This window comes from Mustelus asterias, chromosome 1 (assembly GCF_964213995.1).
Source record: "Mustelus asterias chromosome 1, sMusAst1.hap1.1, whole genome shotgun sequence".
Classification (NCBI taxonomy): Eukaryota; Metazoa; Chordata; class Chondrichthyes; order Carcharhiniformes; family Triakidae; genus Mustelus; species Mustelus asterias.
The window spans coordinates 11,332,136-11,356,846 of NC_135801.1; the positions used below are offsets into that span (position 1 = coordinate 11,332,136).

At 45.1% G+C, this 24,711-nt stretch overlaps 1 protein-coding gene across 1 annotated transcript in view; it reads left to right on the forward strand.

Annotated features, from left to right (window-relative positions):
- The first annotated feature begins 3,146 nt into the window (after positions 1-3,146).
- Positions 3,147-24,711, forward strand: part of LOC144491393 (putative E3 ubiquitin-protein ligase HERC3) — a 58,823-nt gene continuing 37,258 nt past the window's right edge. The window contains exons 1-10 of the mRNA XM_078209156.1: positions 3,147-3,384; positions 6,665-6,821; positions 10,193-10,269; positions 12,604-12,825; positions 14,480-14,571; positions 16,190-16,320; positions 17,961-18,115; positions 19,339-19,415; positions 20,162-20,262; positions 23,999-24,058. Coding sequence (XP_078065282.1) covers positions 3,207-3,384; positions 6,665-6,821; positions 10,193-10,269; positions 12,604-12,825; positions 14,480-14,571; positions 16,190-16,320; positions 17,961-18,115; positions 19,339-19,415; positions 20,162-20,262; positions 23,999-24,058 — 1,250 coding nt within the window. The 5' untranslated portion in view covers positions 3,147-3,206. The remainder of the gene's footprint in view (positions 3,385-6,664; positions 6,822-10,192; positions 10,270-12,603; positions 12,826-14,479; positions 14,572-16,189; positions 16,321-17,960; positions 18,116-19,338; positions 19,416-20,161; positions 20,263-23,998; positions 24,059-24,711) is intronic.

Here is a 24,711-nt window from a genome sequence, read left to right on the forward strand (position 1 = left end):
GTTTAATTATAACAAATGAATTAGCTTAACGTTTAACAATAGAACAATACTTAGACATGACAAGGTCAGACTCTTAACTGCTAATCTATCACTATTAGTTCCAATCAAGCAATATTTTTCAGATAAACTGAAACTTCTCTTTAAAAGTAGTTAGCAAAATAAAGGCATAGTTGCTTGTGACTTAGGTTAACAGTCCTGGGGCTTTCAGAATGTCTCTGAAGAGAGAGACAGAAAGACACTGCTTTCTTCCACCAGCTCCAGGCAGGCAGCAACTGTTCATTATTGTAAAATGAAAACTTTTTTTCCTGTTAGCTTCTCCCATTAACCACATTTTCTGTCCCTGTCAATCAACTTCAACATAACTCACATGACTCTGCATACCTAGTCTGAAATCCAAGGAGAACATAAATAAACAAAATTAACTCTACGAAGTAACACATTCCTAGCTAAAATCAGTTATTATCCTGCATTCTCAGCATTTGAGCTGCATGTTGTCCCAGACTGGTAACAAACACTGCCTCTTAACATGAATAGGATGGGAATAGAGGGATATGGTCCGCAGAAGGGTAGGGGGTTTTAGGTCAGTCGGGCAGCATGGTCGGTGCAGACTGGGAGGGCCGAAGGGCTTGGTCCAGTGCTGTAATTTTCTTTGTTCTTTGTTCTTAAAGCAGCCCCGCCTTAAACATAAAGTGTAGCAAAATAGCAGAGTATCATCACGTATTCAGTTAGATCACTGCTGATGTGTCCTTCAACTCCACTTGCCCACATTCAATCTAAATCATTAATAAAAATCTGTGGATCCCACATTTTGAAATTGATTCAGGAAATCATGGGGCACAAACTCATGTTTCAAATACTGTTTCGGTGAAAACGTGCTGGCTGATTTAACCTGACAGACAGATATGCCACTTTCCTGCTATTGTGACAATGGCCAATCATTTCTCGGCTCAAGTCAGTATTAACCAAGATTAAAGTCCAACAGGTTTATTTGGTAGCACGAGCTTTCGGAGCACTGCCCCTTCATCAGGTGAGTGCAGGATTTGTTTCACAAACAGGGCACATATAGACACAAACTCAATTACAAGATAATGGTTGGAACGTGAGTCTTAACAGGTAATCAAGTCTTTACAGAATTGTACAGCAGCCTCATTGCTGTAACTATTGATAGGTGGCATTATGGCACACTGCTGCTTCACAGTGCCGGGGACTTGGGTTCGATTCCGGCCTTGGGTGACTGTGGAGTTTGCACATTCTCCCCATGTCTGCGTGGGTGTCCTCTGGGTGCTCCGGTTTCCTCCCACAGTCCAAAAGATGTGCAGGTTAGGTGCATTGGCCATACTAAATTTTCCCACAGTGTACCCAAACAGGCGCCAGAGTGTGGCGTCTAGGGAATTTTCACAGCAACTTCATTGCAGTGTTAATGTAAGCCTACTTGTGACAGTAATAAATGAACCTTAAATAAAACTTAGCTTAACTTAGCTCCCAAAATGCCTCTGCCAGAAGCCTTTCTCACCATGGAGTGATTATACGCTGAGTCCTGATTGGTTACACAGGCCATGTGACCCTTCCTCTGCTGTGTTGCCCTTAAAGAGCATGCCACATCCCACCATTAAAGCTCATGGAATGAGAAATGTAGCTTCAGCAGACATTGAAACTGAGGCTTTAAATCTCACTGAGAAGTTAGTTTTGCGCAGACTTCCATTGTCAAATGGAAGCAGGAGCAGAACTGATCGAGCAGAAAGAAGCTTGTCTTTCCACCATGTGAAGAGTTTGTTTACCAAAGGTAAAAGTAACATAGAAATATAGAAACATAGAAGATCAGAACAGGAGCAGGCCATTTGGCCCTTCAAGTCTGTTCCGCCATTCATTACGATCATGGCTGATCGTCCAACTCAATAGCCTAATCCTGCTTTTTCCGCATAACCTTTGATCCCATTCACCCCAAGTGCTATATCCAGCTGCCTCTTGAATACATTTAATATTTTGGCATTAACTACTTCCTGTGGTAATGAATTCCACAGGGTCACCACTCTTTGGGTGAAAAAATGTCTCCTCACCTCCGTCCTAAATGGTCGACCCTGAATCCTCAGACTGTGACCCCTGGTTCTGAACTCCCCCACCATCGGGAGTACCCTCCCTGCATCTACCCTGTCTAATCCTATTAGAATGTTATAAGTCTCTATGAGAACCCCCGTCATTCGTCTGAACTCCAGTGAAAACAATCCTAACCTAGTCAATCTCTCCTCATACATCAGTCCCGCCATCCCCAGAATCAGCCTGGTAAACATTCGCTGCACTCCCTCGAGAGCAAGAACATCCTTCCTCAGAAAAGGAGACCAAAATTGCACACAATACTCTAGGTGTGGCCTCACCAAGGCCCTGTATAATTGCAACAACAGAATTCCCACTCACCTGAAGAAGGGGCTTGCAGCTCCGAAAGCTTGTGTGGCTTTTGCTACCAAATAAACCTGTTGGACTTTAACCTGGTGTTGTTAAACTTCTTACTGTGTTTACCCCAGTCCAACGCCAGCATCTCCACATCATAATTGCAACAACACATCCCTGCTCCTGTATTCGAAACCTCTCGCAATGAAGGCCAACATACCATTTGCCTTCTTTACCGCCTGCTGCACCTGCATGCTTACCTTCAGTGACTGGTGCACAAGGACACCCAGGTCCCTTTTACCTTCAGTGACTGGTGCACAAGGACACCCAGGTCCCACTGCACACTCCCCTCTCCCAATTTACAGCCATTCAGGTAGTGAAATCTGCCGCATTGTTTTTGCTTCCCAAGTGAATAACCTCACATTTATCCAAATTATACTGCATCTGCCATTGAATAAACAATGAATAAATCAGCTTCCTGTGGTTAATGTGAGGAGTAAGGAGAGTGCAAATGCCAAACATAAAGCAGTCTCCCATCCACACTCACACTCCACACCGCATAGACACAAATGTTTCCCCAGGCTAGGAGTATCTCTGTAATATTATGATATCCTGTGCGTGAGGGGAGGGACCATATATACTTAAGTGACTGGCTCTATCAATCAATGGATCAGTACAGTTGAAAGGTTATTGTACAGTTGGCTCAGAGGCGGAGCCAGAGAAAGGGAATCCCCTAATATATGAGAGAGATTCTTGGAGGCAGTCAGAGTGAACCTGCAGCAGCTCCGGAAAAAGAAGGAATAACAGAGACAGAGAGGAAGATGTTGTACTGGGGGGAGCTGGGATCACAGACCCGGCACAATCCCACCTTACAGATAGTGGATGTTCTCCAAGGGGAGAGAATTCAGCATGTTTGCAGCCGGGACACAGTCACTGTGTTTGTGTCCGGAAATGGAAAAGTTTACACCGTCCGTGGATGGAAGAAGAAAAAAGCACCTGGTGAGCAAACCCTGTCTGCAAGAGATAGTTTTAAAATTAAATTATCATTGATAACATTGACACACATGGCAATGTATTAATTTAGACATATTAAAGTGTTCAGAGTTTGGAACAAACTCTATATTTGATAGAGATCCTGTATTATCTATATAAGTTTCTTGTGTGACTCTTGTTAAAGTCTGGTATTTCTTCCAAACAGATTGGCAGCAGGAATTGTATTTAATGTTTAATTTAATGTTTCTGCGTTTCCCCCGCATTGCATTCATCTTCAATGTGGTTGTGGTTTGGGTTAGAATCTGGGTGATGATTCTCATGTGTGAGTACAGTGTCTGGGGGTGAAATGCTGGATCTATCCAGAGCGGTGCAGTTTCGTTTCCCTTCATTCTCTCCCCCTTCCCCACCCCAAACAACTCTGTCCGTTTGATTTTGCTCACTTTCAGTTTCGTTTCTGTCAGTCACAATGAGAGTAGCAGCAACGCTCAACCTCGGAACAGAAACCTTTAACCCATTAACCCAATACTTGTAAAACCCAACACACACCATTGGCAGGAGCTTGGTTAACTGAGTGGATCTTGCTGCGAGTTTCATTAAGGAGCATTGTATTATTGGAGGAGACAAGTTGATCAGGAGAGAGAATATTTTAATACCGACCTCATTTTTAATTATCTGAGTTCGGGCTGAGAGTGCCAACGAACAGAAGAGGGTTGCTCACCATCCTTGTGAAAAAGTGTGGGTCAAGCCTGTATTTACACAGAATGCTGAGATTAGCAATATCTGTGTTATCAATTGTGTTACAATTCTATCATGCACAATTCACACAATGGTGGGCTGATATTAACCCTATGGGCGAGTGGGCAGTTATCAATGCCCAGGTTCATTACTCACTCTGGAGATTACTAGGTGGCATTTTAACCTCCAGCAATGAGGAGATGGCAAGGACACACCACCTGAATCTGGTAAGTCCTTTTTTTAAGGTTAGCACATTGGGTCTGGGTGGCATCAATAAAATTCCCCAGGGCTCATCCCTAAATCACAGAATTCCTACAATGCAGAAGAGGCCATTTGACCCATCGAGTCTGCACCAACTCTCTGATAGAGTACCTTACCCAGGCCCTCTCCCTCTCCTATCCGTGTAACCACATACACTTACCGTGGCTAATCCATCTAAGCTACGCATCTTGGGACACGAAGGGGCAATTTAATATGGCCAATCCATCTAACCTGTACATCTTGGGACACTAAGGGGCAATTTGGCATGGCTAATCCACCTAACCTGTACATCTTGGGACACTAAAGGGCAATTTGGCATGGCTGATCCACCTAACTTGCACATCTTTGGACTGTGGGAGGAAACCAGGGCAGCCGGAGGAAACCCACGCAGATACGGGGAAAACGTGCAGACTCCGCACAGATAGTGACCCAAGCCGGGAATCGAACCCGGGTCCCTGGCGCTGTGAGGCAGCAGTGCTAACCACTGTGCCACCGTGCTGCAGAAGCAGCTGGTAACTTTCAAGCTTTAGGTATAGAGAGCCTCATGTAACTGGGACATTCTGAGGAACAGGTTTGATTACTGAGGAAAAGAGGAGGAGGAGATGAATTCCAAATGGGAAGTGTTTCTTTTCTGAATATCCTCACCTCGATGAACGTAAATTCAACAAATCACTTTGGTGAGAAATCTGTTGAGAGAAGATGGAGTTGAAAAGTTCACACTAGGGTTTACAAGTGGAGTGTGTAAACTGCAGTTAGTGGCTCACAGCATTTTCAAGTGGTTTCACTGACTCAATAGGTAGGAGCAGCCCCTGAAACCTGTCTCACCGTTCAGTTAGATCACCGCTGGTCTGATCCTCAATTAAATTTACTCAACTATTCCACAATACCCTTACCTAATAAAATCCATCAATCCCTGTCTTGGAAAATTTAATTGACTCAACATCCACATACTGGGAGTTGAGTTCCAGGTCTCATCGACTTCAGGAAGCGTAGAGGAGAACATGCCCCTGTCTACATCAACGGGGACGAAGTAGAAAAGGTCGAGAGCTTCAAGTTTTTAGGTGTCCAGATCAACAACAATCTGTCCTGGTCCCCCCATGCCGACACTATAGTTAAGAAAGCCCCACCAACACCTCTTTCTCAGAAGAGTAAGGAAATTTGGCATGTCAGCTATGACTCTCACCAACTTTTACAGATGCACCATAGAAAGCATTCTTTTTGGGTTGTATCACAGCTTGGTATGGCTCGTGCTCTGCCTAAGACTATAAGAAACTACAAAATGTTGTGAATGTAGCCCAATTCATCACGCAAACCAGTCTCCCATCCATTGACTCTGTCTACACTTCCCGCTGCCTCGGCAAAGTAGCCAGCATAATTAAGGACCTCACGCATCCCAGACATTCTCTCTTCCACCTTCTTCTGTCGGGAAAAAGATACAAAAGTCTGAAGTTACGTACCAACTGACTCAAGAACAGCTTCTTCCCTGCTGCTGTCAAACTTTTGAATGGACTTACCTTGCATTAAGCTGATCTTTCTCTACACCCTAGCTATGACTAACACTACATTCTGCGCTCTCTCATTTCCTTCTTTATGAACGGTATGCTTTGCCTGTATAACGCGCAAGAAACGATACTTTTCACTATGTTAATACATGTGACAATAATAAATCAAACCAAGTCACCAATCTTTGTTGAGGAAATGTTTCCTCATTTCTCTCCTAAATTGCCTGGCTCGTGCAAACTAACACAACCTGTCCTCGCAACCTAATCCTTTAAACCTTAGCAATGATTCCAGTGCAGTTACTAATGCTGTGACAGCTCCATTCACAGTACAAGCAAATCTACAGCGACAAGACATAACTATCACTTTGAGTTTAACTTGTGCATGTACAGCTTGCACAGATTTTTCTATATTCACTGCCAGGATGTGGGCATCACCGGCAAGACTGACATTTATTGCACATCCTTCTTTGCCCTGTGGTGGGTCTTAATGTCATGTTTTGATGTGACTGAGTGGCTTGTTGGGTCACTTCGTAGTTGGTCACATTGGTATGGGGCTGGAGTCACTTATATAGACAAGCGATGGACAGCAGGTTACCTTCCCTAAAGGACTTTCATGAATCAGGTGGGTTTTGACACTCAGACAGTGTCACGGAACCGATTGTTAAACTGATATCAAATTCTCAAACGGTTATGGTGGGATTCTAGCTCCCGTCCTCTGAATTATTAATCGGTAACATCACTACTGTACCCTTAAATATTAATCTTTTGTTTCATTTCTTTGCCCGTAGGACTGTTTCCTCACTTCAAGAAACAGAAAATCCACTTCGCGGATAGTGAAACCTCCCACATTCTGTTCCTTTCTAAAGCGGGAACCGTTTACCAGAGTGAAGTTAAATTGAAGGAAACTGCAGCTAATACGGAAGAATTCTCCATAACGAACCCACAGTAAGAGTTACATTATTCCTGTTTGCTTTTAAGTACAGCACATGATGTTTTTATTTAGTTTTGCGTCATTATATTGTGAATTGAGTTGGAAGATGGCAAAGTCGTGGCATCCCTTGGACTGCCGATTGGCGCAAGGAAAACGTTGTTAAATTTTAATGTTTCATTCAAAAGGCAGTGCAGCACTCTGTCAGTACTGCATCGCCATTGTCATCATTGTAGTCCGCTCTCCCTTGATTCGAGGATGATGTCTATTCAGGGTCACGAGTTTCTGTGTTGGGTCTTTACGTAGCTGAACAGGACACCTCTCAACCTGGAGATCTTTAGGCACATGGGACAGGATGGGGGGGCGCGAATTCTACCATCCCGCCCGCCACGGGAATCGGAGAGAGGCGGACCATGGAAAGGTCCGTTGGCCTCGAGCAGAATTCTCCGGTTTCGAGGCGAGCAAGGTCGGAAAATCCCGCCCAATGTCTTGTGAGGTACTGGGATCCATAGACCATCAGATCATACAATGTAGGAGCAGAATTGGGGCATTCGGCCCATCGAGTCTGCTCCCTCATTCGATCATGGCTGATAAATTTCTCAACCCCATTCTCCTGCCTTTTCCTCATAACCGTTGATCCCCTTACCAATCGAGAGCTTATCCTGACTTAAATATACGCAATGACCTGGCCTCCACAGCCTTCTGTGGCAATGAACTCCATAGATTCACCACCCTCTAGCTGAAGAAATTCCTCCTCATCTCTAAGGGGCTGTCATAGAAACCCTGCAGTGCAGAAGGAGGCCATTCGGCCCATCGAGCCTGCACCGACCACAATCCCACCCAGGCCCTACCCCCACATATTTACCCGCTAATCCCGCTAACCTACGCATCTCAGGACTCTCAGGGGCAATTTTTAACTTGGCCAATCAACCTAACCCGCACATCTTTGGACTGTGGGAGGAAACCCACGCAGACACGAGGAGAATATGCAAACTCCACACAGACAGTGACCCGAGCCGGGAATCAAACCCAGGACCGTGGAGCTGTGAAGCAGCAGTGCTAACCACTGTGCTACCGTGCCGCCCTTTACTGTCCCTTTACTCTGAGGCTATGTCCTCAGATCCTAGTCTCTCCTACTAATGGAAACAGCTTCTCTACATCCACACTATCCGGCCTTTCAGTATGCTGTAAGTTAATAATTAGTGTAGGAATTGCTTCCTTCTCTTGCCCTTGATGTCACTGCTCCACCTTATCAATGAGTCATTGTGACTCAAAGCTTGTTTAAACTTGATAGACGAGTTGTTGCCATTTTGAAAACTGGCAGAGAGCTCGTCCCAGTCATTCTAATCCTATTAATCATAGAAATCATAGAAACCCTACAGTGCAGAAGGAGGCCATTCGGCCCATCAAGTCTGCACCGACCACAATCCCACCCAGGCCCTACCCCCACATATTTACCCACTAATCCCTCTAACCTACGCATCCCAGGACTCTAAGGGGCAATTTTTAACCTGGCCAATCAACCTAACCCGCACATCTTTGGACTGTGGGAGGAAACCGGAGCACCCGGAGGAAACCCACGCAGACACGAGGAGAATGTGCAAACTCCACACAGACAGTGACCCGAGCCGGGAATCGAACCCGGGACCCTGGAGCTGTGAAGCAGCAGTGCTAACCACTGTGCTACCGTGCCGCCCCATTAAGGAGAGCTTTGGAATGTCTTTGAAGCATTTTCTTTGTCCTCCCTTGGGATGTTGGCCATTTGAGAGTTGAGAGAACAGGGCCTGATGGGGGAGATGGTTTCAGTCATCCATTCATATTGTCCAGTCCATTGAAGTTGATTTTTAGGAGCTTCACTTGAATGTGTGCAGTGCTAGCTTCTAGAAGGACACCAGCATTTGTTCAACAGTCCTCCCATTGACTCCGAAAGATGTGGCAGAGAGATTGCTGGTGGAATTTCTCTAGCGATCTTGAGTGTCACAGATAAACAATCCAAACTGTACACTTGGACTTTTGTTGACTTGCAGAGGTCTTTATTGTCAAATATTTGTTGCCTCCTACGAGTCAGTACTGCGCTGAAACGTCAGCATTGATTATGGGTGGGATTTTACAGCCTGGCTCATCCTAAAACCATAAAATCCCACCAGAAGTCAACAACCCTTCCCATGCTCCGTCCCTCACCTGTTCCAATTCCCGTGGTGGACGGGGCTGGTAAAATTCCAGCAATGTGCTCAAGTCTCTGGTGTGGGACTTGAACTTACAATTTTCTAAATTGGTAAACAAGAGTCCAAAGGTGTGCGGGTTAGGTTGATTGGCCATGCTAAATTGACTCTCGTGTCAGGGGGGTTAGCAGGGTAAATACGTGGGGTTACGGGGATAGGGCCTGGGCGGGATTGTGATCAGTGCAGACTCGATGGGTCGAATGGCCTCCTTCTGCACTGTAGGGATTCTATGATTCTAAGAGTGTTCCCAGCGGAACCCAGGAAAATTCAGTAACACTTGAGTAGGCTTGGCAACTGTTTATTCAGTGATATATCTCTGATAAACTATGCTGTCCTGTGGGCGTTGTGTTTGCTCTGGGGAGGCCGTGGCATAGTGGTATTGTCACGGGACTAGTAATCCAGAGATGCAGGGTAATGCTTTGGGGACCCGGGTTCAAATTGCACCACAGCAAATGGAGAAATGTGAATTCAATAAAAGAAATCTGAACAAATCATAGAATCCCTACAGTGCAGAAGGAGGCCATTCGGCCCATCGAGGCTACACCAACAACAATCCCACCCAGGCCCTATTCCCGTAACTCCACATATTTACCCCGCTAATCCCTCTAGCCTATGCATCCTGAGACACTAAGGGGCAAAGTAGCATGGCCAATCAACCTAACCCACGCATCTTTGGAATGTGGGAGGAAACCAGAGGAAACCCACGTAGACACGGGGAGAACTTGCAAACTCCAAACAGACAGTGACCCAAGCCAGGAATCGGCCCCTGGAGCTGTGAGGCAGCAGTGCTAACCACTGTGCCACCGTGTCATCAGTGAAAGCATTGTCAATTCTTGTAAAAACCCAGCTGATTCACTATGCCCTTTAGGGAAGGAAATCTGCCACTCTTAACTGGTCTGGCCGACATGTCACTCCAGGCTCACGGCAATGTGGTTGACTCTGAAATGCCCTCTGAAAGTTGAAGGGCAGTTCTGGATGGGCAATAGATGCCGACCCAGCGATGCCTACATCCCATAAATGAATTTGCAGAGACACACGGACAACAGCATTCAGCATTTTAAAGACCAGTGATGAAAAATCAAAAATATAACCAAACAGATGAGATATATGCCTGAGAAAGATTTAGAAATGATGTGCCTTTATGTCTGTGTTTTTCTTATGTCTAGATTACTTAAAAGTTTGTGTCAGAAAAACATAATTCAAGTGGCCTGTGGAAGCAATCACACAATGGCATTGTCCGAAGGTAAAAATAAAACTAAAACATATTTATTGTAATTTATCGAAAACACATTGAAATGATGACGCTGCGGCCCCAATGGTCCCCCAATAAACCTGTTGGACTTTAACCTGGTGTTGTTAAACTTCTTACTGTGTTTACCCCAGTCCAACGCCGACATCTCCACATCATGACCCCCAATGGTGTACTAGTTCTAAGTTTAGTATCACTTGTAACATGACTGTCATATTCACGGTTAATTTTGAGATGTCTGCCTTTCGGAAAAGGTCTAAATTAGGCCAGGTACAGCAAAACCGAGACATTCAATGCCAGTGACATAAAGCTAAATACTATTCTTCTGATTAATATTTATCTCATTCAGCAGGAACGGGAATCTATTGTCAGTTTTTGCTAAGCATAAAATAGAATCATAGAATCCCTACAGTGCAGAAGGAGCCCATTCGGCCCATCGAGCCTGCACCAATGACAATCCCACCCAGGCCTTATCTCCATAACCCCAAGTATTTACCCTGCTAATCCCCCGACACACTAAGGGACAATTTAGCAAGGCAAATCAACCTAACCCAAACATCTTTGGAGTGTGGGAGGAATCTGGAGCACCCGGAAGAAACCCACGCAGACATGGAGAGAATGTGCAAACTCTACACAGACAGTCACCCGAGGCCGGAATTGAACCCGGGTCCCTGGCGCTGTGATACAGTAAGAAGTCTCACAACACCAGGTTATTTCTTACTGCGCTTACCCCAGTCCAATGCCGGCATCTCCACATCATGGCTACCATCGACGCTGTGAAACAGCAGTGTTAAGCACTGTGCCACCCACTATCCGACATCACTAGGTAATTATTTTACCTAGCCAGCTGCATCAGCTGTGGTTCAGTTTGTTGTATCCTTGCTTCTGATACAGGAAATTGTAGGTTCAAGTCCCACTCCTGGACTTGCGTGCAAAAAAATGAAGGTTGTTACTCCATTGCAGTACTAAAGGATGCTGCACTGTTAAAGGTGCTGTGTCTTGGATGAAATGTTAAACCAAGGCCTTATAAGCCCTTTCAGTTGGGTATAAAAGATCCCATGGCACAATTTAAAAGGGGGGAGGTGATGGCCTAGTGGTATTATCGCTAGACTATCAATCCAGAAACTCAACCTAATGTTCTGGGGACTCGGGTTCGAATCCCGCCACGGCAGATGGTGGAATTTGAATTCAATAAAAAATATCTGGAATTAAGAACCTACTGATGACCATGAAACCATTGTCAATTGTCAGAAAAACCCATCTGGTTCACTAATGTCCTTTAGGGAAGGAAATCTGCCGTCCTTACCTGGTCTGGCCTACATGTGACTACAGAGCCACAGCAATGTGGTTGACTTTCAACCGCCCTCTGGCAAGTAGGGATGGGCAACAAATGCTGGCCCAGCCAGTGACACTCATACGTCCCACGTATGAATAAAAAGGAGCAGGGAATCTGGTATCCTGGCCAATATTCATCTTGCAATTGCCATTTTTAAAAAAAGACTAGTTAGTCATTAAATGTTTGCTATTTTCCTGTCAAGTTAATTGGCTGTGATCCCATCGGCTGTTGCTGGCCTGCTCCTGGTTTCATTAGTCGCATTATTTATTGTAATAGTTATAGAGAAACAGAAAATCTACAAGAAAAACAGATTAAATATGTGCAAATTGGCTGTCACTTTTCCTACATTATGATGGTGGCTACTTTCCAAAGATACTTCATTGACTCAACGTGCCCTGGGCAATCCTGTAATCATGGAAGGTGCTATTTGAATGCAAGACGTTTTAGAAATATTTCACACAATACAACACACCCAATCTTTTTACTTTTTGTAACTTCAACTTGAAGGTTCAACTAGTATTTTTTCTATTCGCTGGATGTGGGGGTCGCTGGCAGGTCTAATCCTGAGTTACCCTGACCTTTTTTTGCACCATTGAGTGGCTTGCTAGGCCAATGGGCAATGAATCGACAGATTTATATTTCCAGTTGTTTTAAAACTGAATTCAAATTCTGAAACTGCCACTTTGGGATTTGAACTCACCACTGGAGAAAGGATTGACATTATGCAACTGTCAAAGCGATTCATAAGGAGAAAGTCAGGAGACATGTCCATCTGTCCATCCCTTGTGTTCCGCCCTAGAACAGGTGCTAACTCAAGCCCCACACACCTGATTCTTGAGCCAAGTCGATGAGGAAGAGATGGTTTCTGCTTAAGGATATGAGAACCAAGTTCTAACTGTACAATAATTAAAAAAGGAAAATCTAAACGTATAAGACTTATTCGAATTCAAAAGGTAATTTTTTTTCTTCTCTCATTTCTCTTCTGCTGAAAGATGGTGAACTCTTTGCCTGGGGACAGAATACTTACGGTCAGCTCGGTCTTGGTACACAGGAAGCCTCCCAGAGCGTCCCTCAGAGTGTGATATCTCTCACTGGGATGCCAGTGGCTCAGATCACTGCAGGAGGAGAACACAGCTTCGCCCTGTCTGTCTCAGGGGCCGTCTTCGGTTGGGGAAGGAACAATCACGGGCAGCTGGGGCTCAAGGACACAAAAGGTAAGAACGTTTCCAAAAAACTATTGTCCCTCCTTTTTCCTTTCTGCTGCTTCCACATTCCCAAACAAAGCTTAGCATCCCGTCTAAAAGGAGAGGATCATTTAACAGTAGCCAGATTGTGGAGTCGGTGGCACAAACAATGGCACTCACCTCTGACCTCAAAGAGACCTGTACACAATGCCCCTGATTTTACCGGCACGCCTGCCCAAGGCTCGTAAGATCGCGCCCAAGGCCAACGGATAATGCCACTCTGCGAGCCTCGCCCACCCCGATTCTGAGGCGGGCGTGCCAGTAAAACTCCGCCAATGACCGAGCAATCTTTGCGGCGCGTGTTTCACCATTCCTGATGCCAATTTCACTCCGGCATCAGCAATTGGGGAACACTGGTGTCCAGCAACAGTGACATCATCAAGCAGGCTAAGCAGCCAATCACTTTGAAGAAGTCTCACCGAGGAAAAAAACCCACAAAGTAACAAGCAAAATAATGATTGGAACATAGACATTGGATGAAGCTAAACTATCTTAAAGAAACTTCTTAATAATTATCTAATAAATCTATGGAATGTCCCATGGAATGGTGAAATTTGACATTCCACAAATATAAATATAGTTTTGCAGGGACAGAGAGGTTGTCCAGCAGTAATTCTGGATTACTATACTGTTTTAAAAATCCAGTTAAGCCACATTCAACAAGACTTAGGGCAGAATTTTCAAAGTCTTTGACCAAGGGGTAACTCAGTTGGGAAAGCAGAGTGTAGCCCACTGGCTCCACTGCTTTTCCTGCCATAGATTTTGATACTTAGTCAAAAGAAATCCTGGAGACAGGTCCCACAATGCCACGCTGGCAAGCGCGCTCTGAACCAGGGCCAGTAACCTCAACTTTCAAGAGATCAGGGCATCCCGAAACTCAATAGGTGCTCTCGAACATTGTGGGGAAAATACAAGGAGGAACCTGAGTCTTCCTCAACCTTCCTGTCTATTTCAGGTCGTGTTTCTGTTTTTCAAATTCAACGGAATTTTCCCCACATCATTCCTGAACACAAATTTCAGGATAGAGGTTTAGGACAATATCAGCTGTACTCAGTGGCTAGGATATTCCGGTCACCCCACGGCCTATTCCCCGGAGGCGGATCACCATTGGCCACCGGTGCGATTTTCCAGTCCTAACAAGGTCTATGGTGTTTCGTATGGTTCACCAGTCCCGCCGCTGGGAACCCGCAACAGGGAGTCGATTTCGGCATCACCAGAAGATCTTGCTGATACGAAGGGCTGGAAAGTCCTGCCCTGTGTTTGTGCAACACAACATTTTATAGTTGAGGACAAAACATTGTCTGATTTTGAAGAAGAAATTAGATACAGCTCTTGGTGCTAAAGGGATCAAGGGATATGGGGGGAATGGAGGGGAATCAGGATATTGAATTCGATGACCAGCCACAATCAAAATGAATAGCGGAGCAGGCACGAAGGGCCGAAAGGCCTCCTCCTGCCTCTAGTTTCTATGTTTCTATTCTGACTCGTTTAGTATTTTTTTTCTGGAACTTTGCTGGTCGATCCAGTTTGGATACCTTCTCTCTAAAATACCTTCCAACAGGCTATTTACTTTGGAAATAACAGGAGGAATGTGAGTTGATTGCTCTTTGCATCCTTCTTACAGATAGATATGAACCCAACCACGTGAAGCTGTTGGAGTGTAAGAAGACCATCCATATCTCTTGTGGGGAAGAGCACACTGCTGTCCTGACAAAGGTTTGTTCAGGAAGAATTTGATGTGGAGATGCCGGCGTTGGACTGGGGTGGACACCGTAAGATGTCTCACCAAGTTAAAGTCCAACAGGTTTATTTGGAATCACAAGCTTTCAGCGTCGCTGCTCCTTCATCAGGTGAGTGGAGAGTTGGGTTCACAAACATGGCACATATAGACAGAGACTCAATTGCAAGATAATGGTTGGAATGTGAGTCTTTACAGATAATCAAGTCTTTACAGTTAAGACAATGCGAGTGGAGAGAGGGATAATCACAGGTTAAAGAGGTGTGAATTGTCTCAAGCCAGGACAGTTAGTAGGATTTTGCAAGCCCAGGCCAAACGGTAGGGGTGACATGTAGTGATACATGAACCCAAGATCCTAGTTGAGGCCGTCCTCATGCATGCGGTTCTGTGATTATCCCTCTCTCCGTTCGCATTGTCTGTACCTGTAAAGACTTGATTACCTGTAAAGACTCGCATTCCAACCATTATCTTGCAATTGAGTCTGTGTCTATATGTGCCGTGTTTGTGAACCCAACTCTCCACTCACCTGATGAAGGGGCAGCGCTCCAAAAGCTCGGGATACCAAATAAACCTGTTGGACTTTAACCTGGTGGTTGTGAGACTTCTTACTGTGCCCAGGAAGAACTTGTAATTAGAATCTCAATTGTTTGTGCCTTATTCAGGTGTGGGGATATCCCCATGTTGTGAATGTCAGTTGGGATTGTGTAACCCTGGTTGCAGCCTCTCGAGGAGCAGGTAGTCCAATAACAAAAATTGTGGGTTGATAGTGGAGAAACAACTCAGCTCCTCTTCCTTAGTTAGTAGCTCCAGAATCACATGTGTGAATCTTGAGCTCAGTTCAGCCCCAGAGGAGATCACAATGAATGGACTTTAATGGGTTACAGATGGGTTAGCACAAAGTTAGAACGCCAATCTGCTGCAAATATATATACTATTTCATTTATGACTACAGATATTGGGGTATATTTTCTGACTGCACTGTTACCCATATATTGCCAAATATTTAATTAACTCATATTAGAAGGCGGCATGGTGGTACAGTGGTTAGCACTGCTGCCTCAGGGCACCAGGGACCCAGGTTCGATTCCCGGCTTGGTCTGTGTGGAGTCTGCACGTTCTCCCCATGTCTGCGTGGGTTTCCTCTGGGTGCTCCGGTTTCCTCTGTCTGAAAGATGTGCTGACTAGGTGCATTGGCCATGCTAAATTCCCCCTCAGTGTACCCGAACAGGCACTCGAGTTTAGCAACTAGGGGATTTTCACAATAACTTCATTGCAGTGTTAATGTAAGCCTACTTGTGACACTAATAAATAAACTTTACAGACTGTAGTTGACTCAGAGAGACAAGAATGTACATATTAATCATTTGGAAAGTGTCAGTTTATACAAGATAGAATCAATTAAATTAAGTTTTATATCACTAGGTGCCATCATTGGGTGGGATTTTAAGGCCTCACTTGTCCCGAAACCGTCAAATCCGTTAAAGCATAAGTGCATTAACAAGAATAGAAGGATCCTGGACCACTGACACCTCAGTACCAAAGGCTTTCCTTGTGATCTGATGCAACATGTCGTTAAGACATTGTCTTCTACTCTAGGATGGATTGGTTTACACCTTTGGCGCTGGAAGTTACGGGCAACTTGGACACAACTCCACAATGGATGAGATCAAACCTCATTTCGTCGGCTACCTGTTTGGAGATAAAGTTTCTCAGATAGCGTGTGGGAGGTGAGTTTGTCAGACGTCATGCAAAACAAAATGCAACTTTATCTCTTTCACTCTGTTTTATGTGTGAACCAGAATCAGACTTAAATTTAAGCAACTCTTTAGTTACTGAAAATTGATGGCTATTTGCAGTCTAGCCAACTATTTTATTATCTCCAGAGATCGGTGACATTTTTAGACGACTGGTATTGAAATCTAAAAGATTTTTATTCTTCACTTGGAAACAAATATTGTCCTGGTGCATGTTATAAGTGTGAGAAACAGAAACAGTGAGTGGACATTCAGTCTGACACAACAAAATGGCAGCCTGAGCAAGATAACTGTGAGGGGAGGTGGGGGAGGGGGGTGGTTGGAATAATTGATGGAAGCCTGGAGCAGCAGAGGCCTGAACCTTCCTTGTAGGGCCTGGTGGAGCAATACTCCTCTGCCTGATCCCGCGAAGGAAAGTTTTCTTAATGTATCTCAGAAGGGCAGCATGGTGGTGCAGTGGTTAACCCTGCTGCCTCACAGCGCCAGACACCCGGGTTCGATTCTCGGCTTGGGTCACTGTCTGTGCGGCATCTGCACGTTCTCCCCGTGCCTGCGTGGGTTTCCTCCGGGTGCTCCGGTTTCCTCCCACAGTCCGAAAGATGTGCTGGTTAGGCAGATTGGCCATGCCAAATTCTCCCTCAGTGTACCTGAACAGGCGTCGGAGTGTGGCGACTAGGGGATTTTCAAAGTAACTTCATTGCAGTGTTAATGCAAGCCGACTTGTGACGTCAACAAATAAAATTTAAAACTTCTTTAAAAAAGGTCTCATTGGCTTCCTGACAGCTTCAGAATGTTGACATACCACTTGGGGAGGGGGGGTGTTATCATTCCACCTGAATCCTATGGAATCCTAATTTCCATTTATTGTGGAGGTGTCTGACGCTGGGTCTAGAGAGAGCTTGATCTGCCACCAGAGCCAAAGGCATTAAAATGGGGAATGAGTGGGAAATGGAGTTACTCCATTCTGGTATGGTTCAGGTCAGAATCTCCATAGTGTCGTTTGGAGCCCATCTGGATCATACGTTTTGCATCTTGAATTTGGCTAGGGTGAGCATGATAGGTTTCACTTCAGGTATGATTCAAATGACCCACTTGGGAGCTTTTATCAAACAGAGCTTATTTAAGAATATAGTTAACATTTATAGTAAGAATATTAGCAATAACTTCTATCAATTACAAACAATACAAAACAATCACGATAATGTATAACCCTCAACAAATATATCTAAAATGTTCCAGTCAAACAAAACCCTTGCCAAAGACAAAACCCTTTAAACAAGTTCAACACAACGAAGTCTAATGCTCACGTGATGCTGGAATTGAGTCCTTTGGTTGACATCTACAGTTTTCTGGATAGACCCAGAACAGTTTGAAGTCAGAACAGCTTCCCAGCACCCCAGGTAGACTCTGGTCAAGCCACCAAGAGCAGATTTTCTACTCAAGGAAGGCTTTCAGCTAACCCGCAGAATTTTCAAAACCAGGGAGAGAAAGAGACTTCTTATCAGCTTGCTGTCCCTTCCGAAACTAAAATCCAAACCTGCAGCTCCAAACTGAAAATGAAAAAAAAATTCCTATCACCTGTAAAGGTATGAACATGTACGTATTTGAAACAGTTATCACACGCTCGCCTTCGTCCCGTCGTCTGGTAAGATTTACTCTTTTGGCCGTGGAGAGAAAGGGCAGTTGGGAAATGGAGAGACCAGTGATCGATTAGTGCCTCTTCCTGTCAACATCATCACCACATCTGAAATGAATGGAACGGAAGATGGTAAGCGATGTAAATTTCTATACTTTCATACCTCCATTTTATGGAAAAGATTTGGATGTGACTAGCATATAGGGCAGGAGTTTCCAGCCTCGCTTGCCTTGAAACCGGAAAATCCCGCCCGAGGTCAACGAACCTTTCTATGGGTCCGCCCCTCGCCTGCTCCGATTCCCGTGGCGAGCGAGGCGGTAAAATTGGTCCCATAATGTTAATTTGTGGATATTATATGTTATTATATTTCAGCAAGACTTTGATTTTTTTGTAGAATTCAAATAAGGCGCATTTATCCCATGTGGCATCACACACGGGGAATTCAAAATAAATGTGGCTTCAGCTGGAAGACACATGGATACAAATTCACAAACGTATTAAGTAGGAGCAAGAGTAGGCCACTTGGCCCCTCGAGCCTGTTCCGCCATTCACTAATCTCATTGCTGATCTGATTATAACCTCAACTCCACATTCCCATCTACCCCGATAACCTCTCACCCCCTTGCGTATCAAGAATCACACATTCTGATCACTTTAATGGACACTTTTCGCACTTTGTCAGCCTTCTGTATCCTCATTTACATTCCCTTTGTCCCATTCCATTCTCCCCTCTGCCCTCCCCCCCACCATAGTATAAATCTCCGCTGATTCTCTTTGATCTCAGCTCTGACAAAGGGTCATCTAGACTCGAAAAGTTGGCTCTATTCTCTCCCCACAGATGATGGCAGATCTGCTGAGATTTTCCAGCATTTTCTGTTTTTGGTCAAGAATCTATCCAGCTCTGCCTTATATTCAAAAGCTTTGCTCCAACTGCCTTTTGAGGAAGATAGTTCCAAAAACTCACCATCTTCTGAGAGAAAAAAAATTATCCTAATTTCTGTCCTAAATGCTGACTCCTCATTTTTAGACAATGACCCCTAGTTTCGATCTCCCACAAGAGGAAGCGTATTGACCATGCCAAGACCCCTCAGGATCTTATAAGTATCAATCAAGTCGCCTCTTACTCTTTTAACCCCAGTGGATACAAGCCGATATGTAGATTAAAATCTCCCATGATCATCACCAAACTTTTCTGACCAGCTCCCAATATGTCTTCCTTTATTCTCCATCCTGCTATATGGCACTAAGGGAGGAGACGGGGAGGTGAGGGGGTGGGGGGACGGGGAGGAGGGGTCTGTACTCCACTCCCACAAGTGCTTCCTTGCCTTTATCATTTCTCATCTCTACCCAAACAGGCCACAGAACCAAACCCGCTGTGAGAAGAATTTTTGCAGGAGGAAACCAAAGCTTTGCAGAGTACGGTGACAAAGTGGTAAGACGATAAGTACATCTTATGACCACATGGTGGCATTTGGTGGTACAAGACGGCACAATGGGATTGGACATTCATTTGGGGCTGAAGAACATTTTAGATAATTGTGGTTTGCTTTTGAAAACTAGCTTTCCTACTTTTATGCCAAGTCAATTCCATTCATGCTCTCCCTGGAGACAGGTCCTCGCCTCATTGTCTCCTGATGCTTAATTCTGAGCTGGTTATCCTGAGCAGTTTTTGGTCAATGGTGGATGCCATTGCCTTCCACTCTCAGAGGCCGGGCCAGGAGGCAGGGCCCAACTCTCCCTCAGCTGCAATGGGGACCTAATCCATGCTGTTGACATTATTCTGAATGACATTAGCCAACTGAGCTGACTGACCCCACTCCCCCCGACTTAATGTAATTAATATTTAATTAACTAATTTCTTAATTAATCTGAAAGTATGATGGAAACAAGTTCAGTATTAACTTTCAACGGTGATTGAATATAAACTTTAAAAAGGGAGAATTGTAGGAGAAAGAACATTGGGTGGAATTTTCCCATCCCGCCCGCCACAGGAATCGTAGCGGGCGGAACAGGATCATGCAAAGGTCCATGGACCTCAGGCAAGATTTTCCGGTCTCGAGGAAAGCACGGCCGGAAAATCCTGCCCATTGTCTCTCCTGGAGAGAATTGGTTGTTTCTTATCAGTGTTCCTTGTGTACAGGCGAACATTGAGTGCTCTTGTTTTTCTTTCCTGTCTAGGAGTCGGTGCCCTCTGTTGACTCATCTTCATGCAATACTTTGAGGAGCACCATGATAGTGGACAATTTGCTGGAGAGGAAATTGGACAAAAACACAAGAAAGTAAGTTTGTCTTCCTGAAAAATTCAGTTTGCCCTCTCCAACTTTCACATAACTTCCTTCAGGATTTTTCATCAAACTCCACTTGGCAAAGACATGATAGATTTTACTTGCTGGTGCTAAGTCTGGCTTTAACACATCTATTTCAAATGAGTTCATACTAATGTTCAAATAACACCAATCAGAAAATTTAAGTTCAAGTCCCTTGTGGCACGTATATATTAAGCAAATACAAAATAGGAGGCGATGGCCTAGTGGTATTATCGCTAGACTATTAATCCAGAAACTCAGCTAATAAGAACAAAGAACAGTACAGCACAGGAAACAGGCCCTTCAGCCCTCCAAGCCTGTGCCGCTCCTTGGTCCAACTAGACCAATCGTTTGTATCCCTCCAGTCCCAGGCTGCTCATGTGACTATCCAGGTAAGTCTTAAACGATGCCAGCGTGTCTGCCTCCACCACCCTACTTGGCAACGCATCCCAGGCCCCCACCACTCTGTGTGTAAAAAATATCCCTCTAATATCTGAGTTATACTTCGCCCCTCTCACCTTGAGCCCGTGACCCCTCGTGATCGTCACTTCTGATCTGGGAAAAAGCTTCCCACCATTCACCCTATCTATCCCCTTCATAATCTTGTACACCTCTATTAAGTCTCCCCTCATTCTCCGTCTTTCCAGGGAGAACAACCCCAGTTTACCCAATCTCTCCTCATAGCTAAGACCCTCCATACCAGGCAACATCCTGGTAAACCTACTCTGCACTCTCTCTAACGCCTCCACGTCCTTCTGGTAGTGCGGCGACCAGAACTGGACGCAGTACTCCAAATGTGGCCTAACCAGCGTTCTATACAGCTGCATCATCAGACTCCAGCTTTTATACTCTATACCCCGTCCTATAAAGGCAAGCATACCATATGCCTTCTTCACCACCTTCTCCACCTGTGTTGCCACCTTCAAGGATTTGTGGACTTGTACACCTAGGTCCCTCTGTGTTTCTATACTCTTGATGGCTCTGCCATTTATTGTATAACTCCTCCCTACATTATTTCTTCCAAAATGCATCACTTCGCATTTATCTGGATTAAGTTCCATCTGCCACCTCTCCACCCAATTTTCCAGCCTATCTATATCCTGCTGTATTGCCCGACAATGCTCATTGCTATCCGCAAGTCCAGCCATCTTCGTGTCATCCACAAACTTGCTGATAACACCAGTTACACCTTCTTCCAAATCATTTATATATATCACAAATAGCAGAAGTCCCAGTACAGAGCCCTGCGGAACACCACTGGTCACAGACCTCCAGCCGGAAAAAGACCCTTCGACCGCTACCCTCTGTCTCCTATGGCCAAGCCAGTTCTCCACCCATCTAGCCACTTCTCCTTGTATCCCATGAGCCTTAACCTTCTTAACCAACCTGCCATGTGGAACTTTGTAAAATGCCTCACTGAAATCCATATAGACGACATCCAATGTTCTGGGGACCCGGGTTCGAATCCCATCACGACAGATGGTGGACTTTGAATTCAACAAAAAATATCTGGAATTAAGAATCTACTGATTGTCAGTATCAATTGTCGGAAAAATCCATCTGGTTCACTAATGTCCTTTCGGGAAGGAAATCTGCCATCCTTACATGGTGTGGCCTACATGTGACTCCAGAGCCACAGCAATGTGGTTGACTCTCAATTGCCCTCTGAAATGGCCCAGCAAGCCACTCAGTTCAAGGGCAACTAGGGATGGGCAATAAATGTTGGCCAGCCAGCGATGCCCATGTCCCACAAATAAAAAAATAGGAACATGAGCAAGGCAGACACGCCCTTGAACCCATTCCACCATCCAATAACTTCACATCTGATCTTCAATCTCAACTCTATTGCCCTGTCCCCATATCAATTGATTCCCTTAGATTCCAAGAATCTATAGATCTCAGAATCACAGAATACTACAGTGCAGAAGAGGCCCTTTGGCCCATCGAGTCCGCACCGATGCATGAAATGCCCTGACCTGCCCACCTAATCCCACTTGCCAGCACTTGGCCCATAGCCTTGAATGTTATGGTGTGAAGTACTCACCCCGGTACTTTTTAAAGGATGTGAGGCATCCTGTCTCTATCACCCTCTCAGGCAGCGCATTCCAGACCCTCACTGCCCTCTGAATAAAAAGGTTTTTCCTCAAATCCCCCCTAAACCTCCCACCCCTCACTTTTAACTTGTGTCCCCTCGTAACTGACCCTTCAACTAAGGGGAACAGCTGCTCCCTATCCACCCTGTCCATGCTCCTCATAATCTTGTACACCTCAATCAGGTGGCCCCCCAGTCTTCTCTGCTCCAACGAAAACAACCCAAGCCTATCCAACCTCTCTTCATAACTTAAATGTTCCATCCCGGGCAACATCCTGGTGAATTTCCTCTGCACCCCCTCCAGTGCGATCACATCCTTCCTGTAATATGGTGACCAGAACTGCACACAGTACTCCATCTGTGGCCTCACCAAAGTTCTGTACAACTCCATCATGACCTTTCTGCTTACGTAATCTATACCCCGATTGATAAAGGCGAGTGTGCCATATGCCTTTTTCACCACCCTATCAACCTGCCTTTCCGCCTTCAGAGATCTATGGACAAACACGCCAAGATCCCTTTGTTCTTCGGAACTTCCCAGTGTCAGACCTTTCATAGTATACTTCCTTGCCTTAAATATATTCAATCGCTGAGCATCCACATAAATAACGGATAAAAACAAATTACTGCAGATGCTGGAATCTGAAACCAAAAGGGAAAATGTTGGAAAATCTCAGCAAGTCTGGCAGCATCTGTAAGGGGAGAAAAGAACTGACATTTCGAGTCCGGATGACCCTTTTTCAAAGCGGTCATTGAAGATGTGAATACATTGGTGGGGTCAGGGAGTGCGATTGATGGCACCTCTGCCACACTTTGATCAGCAGAGGATTGCAGGATTTCTGAGGCCACCGTAGCTTTTATAATCCACGTGGTGTTGGATGCCATGTTGAGGACATCATTTTTCTCTACAAAACCAAACGATTCAGTTCCCCAACGATTTCCAATTATCCACCAGCAAGTCCCACTATACTTACATTTTCCAACATATTCCATCTCAGTTTCTACATGTTTAATTGGTGCAGCTTCTAAATCGAATCTAGGTTGAAGATGCCTATTGGGGCGGCACGGTGGCACAGTGGTTGGCAATGCTGCCTCACAGCGCCAGGGGCCCGGGTTCGATTCCCGGCTTGGGTCACTGTCTGGGTGGCGTTTGCACACTCTCCCCGTGTCTGCGTGGGTTTCCTCCGGGTGCGCCAGTTTCCTCCCACAGTCCAAAGATGTGCGGGTTAGGTTGATTGGCCATGCTAAATTGACCCTAGTTTTGGGGGGATTAGCAGAGTAAATATGTGGGGTTACCGAGATAAGGTGAGATTGTGGTCGGTGCAGACTCAATGGGCCGAATGGCCTCCTTCTGTACTGTAGGGATTCTATGATTATGTTGGCACAGAATTCAATTTCACTCTTTATGTTAACCCTCGTTATACAGAAAAGCCATGCAAAACACATCTTTCATAAGATCCAGCTGCAGAGTTACTGAGAATTTGAATTGTCTATTAGTAGAAGTATTTAACATTTAAAAATATAGGTAAATAACCAGAGTCCAAAAAGGATCATGGGCATCTCTCTCCATTACAATTCCAGTTACATGAATTAAATTTGACTGAATTTCATTTACAGGGCAATTGTTCGAGCATTTTCGTCTTCTCAAAGTCTGAGCGGAAGTTTTTTGGATGTCAGGTAAGCAAATGTTTTATTGCCTAACAATTAGCATCAAAATATCCCAATTTGATTTGTAGTTGTGGTTAGCACTGCTGCCTCACAGCGCCAGCGACACAGGTTCAATCCCAGTCTTGGGTGACTGCGTGGAGTTTGCACGTTCTCCCCGTGTCTCCTCCGGGTGCTCGGGTTTCCTCCCACACTCCAAAGATGTGCAGGTTAGGCGGATTGGTCATGCTAAGTTGCCCTTTAGGTTGGGATTTTCCAGCCGCGCTCGCCCCAAAACCGGAAAATCCTGCCCGAGGTCAATGGACCTTTTCATGCTCCACCCTCTCCTGTTATGATTCCCGTGGTGGGACGAGACTGGAAAATCCCCCCCTTAGTGTCCAAAGGGGGATTGGTGTGGTAAATATGTGGGGTTGCAGAGATACGGAGTGGGCAAGGTGTTCTGTTGGACAGTCGGTGCAGACTCGATGGGCCGAATGGCCTCCTTCTGCACTGCAGGGATTCCATGATTGTACCAAATTCCATCTGAGCTTACTGCTTTATTGCCAAGGCCCAAACCAAAACTAAATCATTTTTGTCAAAGATCCAGAAGGTAATTTAAGTTCTGGTGTTTATTTTACTCAGTTTTCTTGAGGAAGTTGTTACAACTGAAGAAGCTAAAAGTTTGA